Source organism: Cynocephalus volans, chromosome 16 (genome assembly GCF_027409185.1).
Source record: "Cynocephalus volans isolate mCynVol1 chromosome 16, mCynVol1.pri, whole genome shotgun sequence".
NCBI lineage: Eukaryota > Metazoa > Chordata > Mammalia > Dermoptera > Cynocephalidae > Cynocephalus > Cynocephalus volans.
The window spans coordinates 22,275,240-22,288,190 of NC_084475.1; the positions used below are offsets into that span (position 1 = coordinate 22,275,240).

At 49.7% G+C, this 12,951-nt stretch overlaps 1 protein-coding gene across 3 annotated transcripts in view; it reads right to left on the reverse strand.

Moving 5' to 3' along the window:
* CCDC57 (coiled-coil domain containing 57) overlaps positions 1-12,951 on the reverse strand; it is a 102,447-nt gene that overhangs the window by 67,600 nt on the left and 21,896 nt on the right. For all 3 annotated transcript variants that reach the window (XM_063081081.1, XM_063081079.1, XM_063081080.1), the window contains 4 exons: positions 11,642-11,842; positions 7,663-7,821; positions 4,381-4,543; positions 3,750-3,881 (listed from right to left, as the gene is read on the reverse strand). In XM_063081081.1, the coding sequence (XP_062937151.1) occupies positions 3,750-3,881; positions 4,381-4,543; positions 7,663-7,821; positions 11,642-11,842 (655 nt within the window). The remainder of the gene's footprint in view (positions 1-3,749; positions 3,882-4,380; positions 4,544-7,662; positions 7,822-11,641; positions 11,843-12,951) is intronic.

Consider the following 12,951-nt stretch of genomic DNA (forward strand, 5'->3'; position numbering starts at 1 on the left):
CACCTGCAGGTTTACCAGGTGAGTCACACCGTACTCTCTAACCGTTAATAGCACCCTGTGAGGCAGGAAGTGCAGGTGCCATCACCTGCAGGATTCAACTCAAAACTTCATTCTGCTCTGCCAGCCAGAAACTTGCAAAGTGTTCTCCCTACCCTAGTCCTGGGTCTGAAGCCAGCCACTCGGTCAGAAGCCAGCATGCAGGGCCCAATCTGCAGAAGCCTCTGGGGTGGCTTCTATTTCCTCTCTGGGGACCACGGTGGTCCGAGGGCAAGCACATGCCCTGTCTGACCCCACACTTCACGCCTGGGACCCACCGTCAGGCCCCCTTGGTACAAATCAGAGGCACATGTCTTGGTCTCCACGCAGCAGACGGGGTCGCTGATCCTTCCTGACCCCAGACCCACTTTTAAGGCTCACTGTCTACTTAACAAAGATGCCAGCCAACTGACAGGCCTCGATGCCTGCTCAGCTGGTGCCTGGAGACAGTGTCCTCCTCCAATTGCTGGCCTGGAGGGAAAACACAGCAATAAAATCCAGAGTGGGGACACTGATGAAAAGCAGCATTTGTTTCCTCTGCCACGTGTCTGCTGGAAGGTCTCCTGTGTGACAGCAGGGGTGAGCAGTCATCTCACATATGACCAGGCACTACCACCTGTGTGAGACCCCCAAGGTGCTGTGGGGTGAGAGGACCATGCAGCCGGCTGCCGTCCCTGCTCCTTGGAACCTGGGAGTGCAAATGACGCACTTTCCAGGCCGGCGACCAGGCCTTGCCAGTGGCTCTTGGGTCTCCTCAGGGGCTCGAGTCCTTGGGGTTCCCTACCTGGCAGGTCTAAGTGGGACCCAGCAGAATGTGTTTTCAATAGGCTGTCCTAAGACTGGGGACTGTGCAGAGCACACAGTGCAGAGAAATGTGCAGAGAACTGTCGCCATGACGTCTGCTCGTGAGGAGAAAAGCAGCATCCCTTGCGTGGTGTCACTGTCTGCTTCTTGGTCCCAGCGCACCCAGCCTACCACACTGAGCTCCAGCACGGAGGATGGAGCCCGAGGCCTGCAGGTATGCCTTCCGCTCTAGACGGAGCATGAATCCCTTTCAGACAGGACAAGCGCCAGCCCGTGTGCTCTGACAGTGCAGCCACCGCAAACGCTGGAACAGGCAAGCTGGGGTGGCTCTGGCTCTTGTCCATTCATTGGAGCTGCCAGCTGGTCAGGCAGGGAAAGGCAGGCCCAAGCAGGCCCGGGCACTGCCCACAAAGGTTCTCCAAAGAAGTCTAGCGCCTCCATCACCCTGGACAGCTGGGAGAGCGGCTCTCCATACAGGGATACACATCAGACTGGAAAACACTAATGGGCCCTTGAATAGGGTCATCTCCACCTCTGTCACCTGAGAAAAGGTCATGCTGAGCCTGGCCCGAGGCTGCTCTGGAAGGCACTGCCCAGTGCTCTGCAGGGGCTCATCTCCTGCAGCCCAGAGTCCACAGCAGGCCAGTGACATGGCTTCTCCAAGGAGCCCTGATGGACGCGGGTACTGAGGTGGGACACATGATATGGTGGGAATCACTGAGAGGCTGAGCTCGGGCACGTGCCACAGGGTCATCCTTAGATGGAAGCAAAACAAGATGGTCTCCAGGCCTCCTTCCAAAACCAGGTCCTGTGATGAGACCTGAGCCAGCAACCTGCAGCAGACGGCATCTGCAGGAGCATCTGCAGCTGCTATAACAAAGGATCACAAACTGGGTGGCCTACACCACAGGATGGATTCTCTCACAGCCACAGGTGCAAGAAGGGCCTGCTCTGTCTGAGGCTCTGTGGGGCTCCCTCCTGTCTCTTCCAGCTTCTGGCAGCTGCCATGATCCTTGGCTTATAGATGCACCTCTCCACTCTGCCTCTGTCATCACATGGCCTTCTCCCCTGTGTGCCTCTCTGTCCTCTGCTGAAGACACCAAGCATTACAGTAGGTTGGATAAGGGCCCGCCCTACTCCAGAATGACCTCATGTTAACTAATTACATCTGTAACAACTCTGTGTGCAATGAGGTCACATTCTGAGGTTCTGGGAGTCAGGACTTAAACCTATCTTTTTGGGGGATACAACTCAGCCCACAGGCATCCCATAGTCAGTGTCAGGCTCCAGTAGGTGCTGGAAGTAGGTGAGGATATCGTTGTGGGGAAAAAAAGATGGCTATCTTTGGCTCAGGTCACTTGGTCACTACATATGAAGATGTGAGCCTTTGGGAGAAAGTTCTGACTTCTTTTTCCTTTGCATTACTGGAGAGACTCAGGCTTCACTTATGAGCAGCCCCCTACAGTTGCACCCTGAGATTTCTTTCTGGACTGCCGACAGCACGCTGAATTTTCATCATCAGCACCACAAACCAATGATGCCAACAGGGTAAGAAGCGTCATTTCAGATTTTAAAAATGAAGTCATTTGGTTCCATGGCCAGCAATGACGTGCGCTTGGACGGCTGGTGGCTGAGTTCCTTCACGTTGCGACTCACGTGCTGTGTCCCGCACAAGGCTGTGGCTCCTGCCCAACTGTCCACACGAACCCAAGATTGGTTCCTGAGTCTCCATGATTCTTGTGTAGGACAGAGAGAGACAGGACCATGACATGTGCACGCTGACTCTCTGAATTGGAACTTAACACCCTTAAGGGAAGAGATGAAGGTCCTGCACTCTACACACGTCACAGGGGACAGTGCTGAGTAAAAGTGTATGAACGACGACTTATGGATGTTCTTTTTTTTTTTTTTCGGAAGCTGGCTGGTACAGAGATTGAGCCCTGGACATTGGTGTTATCAGCTCCATGCTCTGACCACCTGAGCAGCCGGCAGCCCTCTCAGGAACATTTGTACCACTGGTTAGGCTCTGGGTTTCATATACACGTGGCCACCTCAATGCTCTTGAGGGAAACCCTGCCTGTCTGGATCCTCCAGGACAAGACAAGCCATGGGCAAAGAAATGAATTGACGGGCAGAGAAGTCAGAGCTGTGGCTGCATCAGGTGGGAGATGAGTCCAACGGGAGGGGCAAGGGGGGTCTCTGGGTGATGAAAACACACTGCGTCTTGCTAGAGGTGTGGGCGTGTGGGTTTGTCAAGCTGACCTGCATGCTGGAAGTCTATGCATGTCTTTCTGTATGTATATGCCCCATTAGAAAGACAGCAGGAAAAATGAAAGTGCTCAAAGGCTGAGAACAGCCCTCACCCTTGGCCCCCTGTGCTCTCCCTCCCAGCTGTGTAGCCGGGGCCCAGCTCTGCCCACAGGTCACTGTAGCTCAGGCAATCTCCTCAGCAGGCCCATGTGTCAGTGGCTGGGGTGCCGCCTCTAAGATGAAATGCACTGACAGACTTAAGAATTTGAGGCAGACCAGACACAGGGTAGGTAATTAACAACTACTGACTACTGAAGCCCATGCCACAGACTAGCACAGAATGACCCACATGACACTTCTGAGACAAACACTGTAACAACACTATCACATCAGCATCTGGCGTCACGTGGTGTGTGGATTTGGGGTTTTTAGAGCTTTTGAATGCAAAAGATACAAAGAAGACTGTAACTCTTTAAAGCTTCGGACTTACCTTGCTTGGGCATCTGTCATTTAAAAGGAACATGACTGGAAAGGCGCAGCTCCGGTTTTGGTGCGATGTGGGGCTGTTTTCCCACTGTCGCTGTTGAGCAGAGGTGGAAAGGGCTGGGGAACTGGTGTTGATCCCAGGGAGGAGGGGGTGCCAAGCTGGCTGTGCTCACCTGTGCCTCCAGCCCGGGGAGTCCGTGCATCTTCAGCATCTGCAGGGCCTGGTCCCGCTCCAGGGCCAAGGCCTTCAGCACCACCTCCTGCTCACGCAGCGTGCGCTCCGTCTCCTGGAGCTTGGCAGCAACCTGGGAAAACACTCGGACTCAGTCCAGGTGTGGATTACGGGGCAGTGCTAGCCTTCAGCGTAGAGGCCAGCACCCCACCCCTGCTTGGGAAGCAGACAGTAGACATGGGTGAGAAATGCCATGAGAACCAGGGCACACGTGACTCTCAGAGCACTGGGGCTGTCCCTGCTGGGGCTGGGCAGCGAAGCTCTTCCTGCCCAGCCCCAGTGCTCCAGGCTGCTCTCACTGGGCCAGTCATGCTCAGGAGGTGGGGACCATACCAGCGCTACCAAAGCACACTGCTTGTCAACTGGAGAAATAGCTAGTGCGGTAGAGCACTGTCACAGCCTGGTGGACAGCAGGACGTTTTCTCATTACTGCAATTTTTGTTCCTATAAATCAAACTGCTCAGTGAGGTTTAGTGCTTTCAAATTTAAAGAATAATTTGGTGAGAGCCCACACCTGTGCTGCCACAGCGACAGCGAGCCTCCCAGCCCTCCCTCTGCTGCCTGGCACACACCTGCTCTCTTGCCGCTGTCAGACCCTGAATCAAAGACTCTGACTTCTGGATCTGGTCCCTCTCGATGTCTTCACAGCGGCGCTGCCAGTCCAGGCCCAGCTGCACCTGATCACGCTCCAGGCTCTGTTCCCTTTTGACGGCCAGAGATAGCTGCTGCTTGTACCTGAGGACATGTTCAAACCGCCCAATATTAATGTTTTCCTGAGGTCCTATGACATGAGAAGTGAAGGTGCCACATGGGGTGAGACAGGCGATGAGGAGCTGCCGTCTGTCCTTCCCGGCGTCTCGAGCAGCCTGTGCTGACAGACGTGTGGCCTGCTCACGTGCTGGCAGACGTGGAGCAGAGCCAGCTGTGGACAGGCACACAGGCATGCCCCGAACAGCGACGAGCAGACACCAGGGACCGCCAGAGCTGGAGAAAAAATACCGTGAAAGAGGGTGACCACGCTCAGGAAACAAGAACCAGCATGTGAGAAGAGAAGGGAACAAGCCAACCGACTTAAGAGAACGAGAAAAACGGCTACACAGGGAAACGGGAGAGGACTTTCAGCTTTGAAAAGCCAACGACCGGAGCACGGTGAACAGAGCTGGAGAGCAGATCGTGAGCTGGAAGGTGAGCGAGACCTCTCAGAGGGCAGCACCATGGGGCAAAGCACGGGGGGATGTCACAAGGCCCAGAGGCTAAATTCGGAAGACCAGCATGTATCCGACAGGAGGTCTGGGCAGATCAGAATGTAAGGGAAGAAACACTCAAGGAAGTAAAGGAGCAAATTAACCAGAACTGAACACGGGGGTCTTCAGATTGGAAGAGTTCACCAAGTGCCAATGGCTTTAAAGTCCCACAGGCAGACGCTGGGTGGAGAAGTTGTGCAGTACCAAGGACAGGAACAAAAGCTAAAGGCTTGAGAGAGAGAAAAGAACAAGAATTGGACTAGTGTCTGACTTCTCAGTGCTGGGGCTGGAGGGGATGGAGTCACGTGTGGTGCGCAGAGTCCAAGGGCACGGGTGGGACATGACCAGGGCAAGGCTGCTCCTGTCCCAGGCTGTGACATGGTAATGCTGTGTAAGACTGGAGGGAGATCCCTCTGCTGGCCTTGAAGGTATGGCTGCTGTGTTGTGAGAGGCTCCCTGGAGGGGCTTTCAGCACCGAGAGCGACCGTGGCTGACAGCCAGCAAGGAAACGGAGACCTCAGCCCCACAGCTGCAGAAACGAATTCTGCCGACAACCTGCAAGAGTCTGGAAGGGGACCCCAGCCTCCAGCGAGAGGACAGGCCCCAAGAGACACCTGATTCCAGCCGGGTGAGACCGAGCAGGGGACCCAGCTGTGCCAATAAAGCCAACAAGTAGATGAAATGAACAAACTCAACAAAACACACAAATTACCAAAACTAACACAGAAAAAATAGAAATAAACTGTTGTTCACTCAAACAACAGAAAACTAGTGAACAGTGACAAAGGAGCAAACTACTGATACCACAACATACCTTAATCTCAAAATTATGATGTTAAGCCCAAGAGGGTAGACCCAAAACACTGTACAATTTCATTCAGAGGAAATTCTAGATCAGCAAAACTCATCTGCAGCGACAGAAAGCAGACCAGCATGTGCTGGAACGCGGACTGGCCCGCGGACTGGCCACGGAGGGGCACGAGGGGAATCGGGGGACAAAAAGGTTTCAAATCTTGCCCGGAGTGGTGGTTACAGGGGTATATACACTTGTTTAGATCCATCAAATGGGCGCATTTTGTTATATTTAAATTATTCTTCAAAAAAGTTGATTTTAATGTATACATATGTATGGAGAATAAAACACAGGTTAAGTGTTCCTTACCTGAAATGTTTGGGACCAGAAGTGTTTCAAATTTTGGATTTTTTTGGATTTTGGAATATTTGCATATATATAATGAGGTATCTTAGGGATAGGACCCAAGTCTAAACACAAAATTCATTTATATTTCATATACAACTTATACAAATGATCGAGTTTGGATGTGTTGTCCCCTCCAAAACTCATGTGGAAATCCAATCCCCAATGTGGCAGTGTTGGAAACTGATTGAGTCATGGGGGCGAATCCCTCATGAATGGATTAATGCTCTCCCTGGGGGAGGGGGCATTAATGAGTGAGTTCTTGCTCTATTAGTTCTCGTGAGAGCTGGTTGTTTATAGGACCCTGGCACCTCCTCTCTCTCTCTGGCTTCCTCTCACCATGTGATCTGCTTGTATCTGCCGGCTGCCTGCCACTTTCTACCATGAGTAGAAGTAGTCTGAGGCCTGTGCCAGATGCAGCTGTCCCAGAATCATAAACCAAATAAACCTCTGTTCTTTATAAATTACCCAGTCTCAGGTATTTCTGTTATAGCAACACAAAATTGGCTAATACAACAAATATCCTGAAGGTAATTTTATACAACATTTTTAATAGTTTTGTGCATAAAACAAAGACTGTGTACATTGAACCACCAGAAAGCAAAGGCGTCACTGTCTCAGTCACCCATGTGGATAATCTGTGGTAGCTGGCGGAAAAGATATGGCAGCTGAAAGGTCTTTTTTCCCTTGGGGACACTGAACAAACTGTGTGCTGTGCACCTATGGTTTGACTGCCCCCTGTCACATGAGGTCAGGTGTGGAATTTCCCACAGTGGCCATGTTGGCGCTCAAAAAGTTTTGGATTTTAGAGCATTCTGGATTTCGGATTTTTGGATTAGGGATGCTCAACCTGTATTATTTTCATTCGAGTAAGTGTTCATTCCAACTGATTAAAAAAAAAAACACTAAGACATTAGCAAAACAGTCAGGCAAGAGACATACAGAGGCGATCCCTAACACAGGATCACACAGTGGGAGCCCTTTCACGGCTCCTATGGCAGACGGAGAAACGTCCGCCATCCAAAAGGCCCCAGATGCACAGCCTCCTCTCCCCTGCCTGCTTGCTTTCTTACGCCTCCCTCTCACGGCATGATGTTCTATTTCTATTTGTTTCTTGTTTACTGTCTTTCTCTCCCAAAAGAGTGTGAAGCCAGGGACTTGCTTTGCTGTTTTGAACCCTCAGCACCTACAACAGTATCCAGCCCACAAGAGGGCTCAACAGAAATATCTGCCCCGGGGCTCTCTCTGCTTCCATTATCTTGCAACGTGAGACCCCGGGGTCACTGTTAGCACCCGCAGATGTGTTCCTTGGACATCAGACTTCCCGGCCTCAGAAACTGTAAGCGATAAAATTTCATTTTCTTACAAATTAAAAAAAAAAAAAAAAAGAGATATGCCTTGAGGCCAGCTACCTTTCAATGTCCTGCTGAAATCTGGCCAACTGCGCCTTGAGCTTTGCCTCCTGTCCCTGCAGCGTTTGAACCTGAAGGTCTTTGGCGATCACCTCTTTGGACATTTGAGCAATCTGGGCATCCCAGCCAGCTTTGAGAGCTGATGCGTCTTCACGAAGTCTGAACAAAGGAGGGAAACCATGAGAATGTGAGTGGGGTTTCCATTCGCTCACTCCAGCTCTCTTATCCAGCGCCCCCAACACACATGCACACATGCATGCATACGTGCACACACGTGTGTGAGCACACATACTTGCTCAGCCCTCAAAGGAAATGTCACACTAGAACTGAAACTTTCTTGCCTAGATTAAGGAAATGGTTTGACACAAAAAGAAATATCCACCCTGTGTCCATGCATCCCACCAACCCAGACATGGGCTAAAGGCTGTAGCATGCCTGGTGCTGGCAGGTACTGAGGTGGGAGGGGCAGGCAGTGCTGTCTCGGACCCGCTCACCTTTGCCACCCCTGCCATGCCTGGCGTGCATGGAGACATTCAACACGATTTACATATTGAATAGTAAAATAAGGTTCTACAGAACCCTTTAAATAACCTTAACAGTAGAAGGCCTCTGGTAGAATTACCAAAAATTGGATAAATTTTCCAAGAAAAACATTTAGAGAAGACATCTAGAGATATTCACTAGGGTAGCCCTAGCACCTAAGAAAGACAGCGCCTGCCTACCTGCCTGCTTGGCTGCAGGCCTGCTTCTGTACTGGACTGCCTGAATGACTCAATGAGCTCCCGCAACAGCCACAACAACTTCACATTACAAGGGACCTTTCAGATGCTCCTGAGCTGATGAACTTCCAACTGACGAACATTTAGAAGCAGAAGGTGAGCTGGCTACCCACAGAGGACACCTCTGGTCACGAGGGTTCAGTTAAACCCGGCATGTGTGGTGTATTTCAAGTCTAGTGTTATGCAAGACGAAAAAAAGCCCCCATGCTGACACTTTTGGACATATTTTTCAGGAAAGCTAAAAAGAGGCATATTAAAGCATCAACCTTTCTAGCCATCTCTGGCACATGACACAGACGTGTATGTTGGCTCCTTCCATGCCAATGGGTACTGAAGAAACAGACTTATCAATGGCCTCTGGGTGCTCTGGGCAGCAGCTTTACCTCTGGACCATAAGCCACCTAAGAATGAGGGCTGGCTTCCATTCCCAGCATTGGCACAGAAATGTCAGGCTCAGTGAACGCATCTGCCTGGGTCCTCCCAGTTGATCTCCCACCTGTCTGTCTGCTTGGACGCACGGCGTCAGGCTTAGATCGACAGGGCACGGCTGCTGAGCTATCACGTAGAAACAGAAGAACATGAGCAGACATGGTGGAGTGCACAGATCACCACAAAGAAGTACATGCTTTCATCTTAAGCCTACAGGTTCTCCCCAAACCACCACAAAACTGCTAAGCTACACTAAAGGCTACTAATAACTGTGGGTAGTCATTTAACGTTAACTTATACTCAGGATAGTGAGACTGGAACGATAACTGAACTCCCCAGAAGTAAAAGAGGAAAGATATAAGCTCTGTAATTTAGAAATCTGCTTTCTATTACAAAAATAATACCCTGTATCTGTAGTAATAATCCTCAACGAGAAGACCTTCCAGACATTTAGTTTAAGACATCAGGCTTGTCCAGGACCACTGCTGCAAGTGCACAAGCAGCGAAACGGAAACACAGAATAACACCACAGCTTGTCTCCCAAACGCCAGCAGCGTGAAAGGCTGCTGCGTGTCGACCCTTGTTAGATTCAGTCACCCTGGCTTTTCTAGCGACCGTTGCTTGACTTTAATTGATCAAACAATGAAACGATATGCTAAATCTAAAGAAAGTATCCTGAGCAAGCCTTTAACTTCCTGGTATTTTATAGTTCTAACATTTCTCCCTTAAATAGAAATGTAATTTGGTAGAGAATTCTCTGTAAAAACAGAGACAGAAATATTTCCCAAACAAAGTGGGAAAGCCAGTTCCTAAGCATGATAAACACTAGCAAATGACTTATTTGTCTTAAATGTCTTCAGTAAATACAGCTTGTCCAAGGATCACTTCCTTATTGAGAGTTGGGAGACCGGGATTTAGTGCTGAACATTTCAGTGTAATTACGGCAGTTTACCTCCTATGCACTTCTCCCTAAACACGAGGCACAAGTGGAACAGAGCTGCTGACATGTTGCCGCCCGGCTTAGACACCAGACAGGAAAATGGGTTTAAAGAGAAATCAGTTAATGGAGAAACCAGAGCCCTCGCACACTCGTGGTAGGAATGCAAAAGGGCACAGTCACTGTGTGAACAGAATAGCAGTTCCTCAAAAGGTTAAACACAGAATTGTGTGACCCAGCAATCCCACTTCTGGGTATATGCACAGAAGAATCAGAAGCAGGTCTCGAAGAGGTATTTGTGCACCCATGTTCACAGCAGCACTATTCACAACAGCCAAAAGGTAAAAACAACCCACATGTCTACTGGTGGATGGATGGACAGACAAAATGGGGCATATCCACACAGTGAAATACTATTCAGCCTTAAAAAGGAAGGAAATCCTTACTCAACACCACTGAACTGTACACTTAAGAATGGTTAAAGGGTCAGCCCGTGGCTCACTCGGGAGAGTGCAGTGCCAATAACACCTAGGCCACAGGTTCAGATCCTATATAGGGATGGCCGGTTGGCTCACTTGGGAGAGTGTGGTGCTGACTACACCAAGTCAAGGGTTAAGATCCCCTTACCGGTCATCTTTTAAAAAAAAATAAAAAATAAAAAAAAAATAAAAAAAACGGTTAAGATGGCTTCCAAAGCGATGAGTCAGCCCATGGGGTGCACAGGTGCAATGTGGCTTTTCAGCCCCACACTCTCCTGAGTGAGCCACGGGCTGGCCCGCAATGTGGCTTTTGATGGCATCTTATGGGCAGTTACGTGGGATGAAAACGGTTGCTGAGGTCCCAAAGGCAAGCCTCTCTCCAGCCATAGGCACGCAGGCACTAAACAGAAAGCTGCACGTTGAAAGGGTGTATGGTCTGACTTGTCTGGACCACCTTTATATTTTACCACTGGCTACATGTTTTTCTCCATGGATGGCTTGGGTGCAGACTGGGGAGACCTTTTAAACAAAGGTATGAAAAGTCTGCTTGGACACAATACATGGAGCAAGAAGTTTTAGGCAAAAGGAGTGGGAATTCAGGTCTGGGGTAGTGCGGGCAGACCGCCTTTCATCCTGAAAATCTCGAGGGCTTTAGGACTGCAGCAGGCATGTAGTTTACCCACTGAAAGGCAGCTCGATGGAAGTGCATAAAACAGAAGATTAAGCATCTTTTAATTGTAACGTTTCTGTAAACCATGAAAGAAAATGGCTAAGATGGTAAAATTTCTGTTATGTATTTTACCACAATAAAAAAACTGAAATAAGAAAGGAATGAAATCCTGACAAGCTGCTGCGTGGATGAGCCCTGAGGACACTATGCTGAATGAAACAAGCCAGATACACCAGGACAAATACGGTCAGCTTTCACTCACATGAGGTCCCTGGAGTAGTCAAATTCATAGACAGGAGGGAAAGCAATGGTTGCCAGGGGCTGGCGGAGGCCCACAGGGAGCTGGCGTTTAATGGGGACAGAACTTCAGTTTGTGAAGATGGAAAGTTCTGGAGATGGACGGTGCTGACAGCTGCACAACATTGTGAATGTACCTGAGGCTGTTGACCTGTCCACTAAAAATGGCTATGGTGATGGATTTTATGTTATGTATATAAATAAATAAATGCACGCGCGCGCGCGCACACACACACACACACACACACACACACACACTACACAATTTCAAGAAAAGAAAAGAATGGTTAAGAAAAATGAACAGAGAGCTACAAAAGTGACTCCCCACCCTGTGCCCATTTCCCTTGATTTGAACAGCCCAGGCCTGCCCAGCAGCAGCCGTGCTCACTGGTCAATGATGGTGTCCTTCTCCTGGACGGCGTCCGCCTGTCTCCACTCGGCCCTGCGGAGCTGTACCTCGAGGATCTCGCACTGGGCCTGCAGCTCCAGAACCCTGGCCTCCAGCGCCCGTTGCTGCTCTGTGTGGGCATCCTTCACCGCTGCCAGCACCGCGTCCCTCTCTCTGGCCAAACGGTCAAGCTCCTCATGCCTGTAACACAGTGAGGGGTTCCATGGAGACTCACCAGGTCCCAGAATCCCAGACTCCCGGCACCTTTCGAGGAGTTCTTCAGCCCCTTTCTCACGCCGTAGTTGTTGCAGTAAGCTTGTCCTGACTAGACTGCTTATCTCTCCACCCTCCAAGAGCCCACAATTCCCCAGAAGATGCCAAAAGCAGGTGCATAAAGCTAAATTTTACACCACTACCAGGACTTTTTTTTTTATTATTAAAAGATGACTGGTAAGGGGATCTCAACACTTGACTTGGTGTTATCAGCACCACACTCTCCCAAGTGAGCGAACCAGCCATCCCTATATAGGGATCCGAACTCATGGCCTTGGTGTTATCAGCACCACACTCCCCCAAGTTAGCCACAGGCCGGCCCTTAGGACTTCTAATCAACCTCTGAAAGCAAAAATCCAGATGCTAACTGCCCTTGCAAGTGGGCACTAGCCGGGCCTGTCAGTGCTGGGATTGTTGTGTACAGTGTGTACTAAATACATTACCATTATACGCTGCCTCAACCTGGACTGCCTTTAGTAATTCACTCTGTGAGGTATGTTCCGCAGCTCTCGGTGTTTTGATGTTATTCCTCCAAACACCTATAAACATGCTTTTCTAAAGCAAGACGCCAATGCAGAGCAAGCCCGAGTGGGCTACTGGCTTCAGAGTGAGCGTAGGCTTTGTCACTCGGGTGATCTGGTGAACGTGTTCCTGACACTGAAACTGAATCTGCAAGTCTGAGGTTTTGTGGGGAGATCGCAAAGCTCTTGACAAGAGGAAAGCATTTTATTTTTAAAATATTATATTGTATCGGGGCAGGCCAGTTTAGCTCAGTTGGTTACGGCATAGCCTTGTAACACCAAGGTCATGCATTCGGATCCCCATACCAGCCAGCTGCCAAAAAAAAAAAAAAAGAAAGAAAGAAAGCAATTTTATGAACATCAACTATATTGCATATTGATAAATTAAAATTTTTAAAAAAATTCTATCAGCACAAGTGTACTGAGATTTACAATATTTTGGTTCTCCCCCCGCTCTGAGCATATTGGGTTTTACGAGGGCCCGCTAAGTACAGAGACATCAGGGATATCCCATAG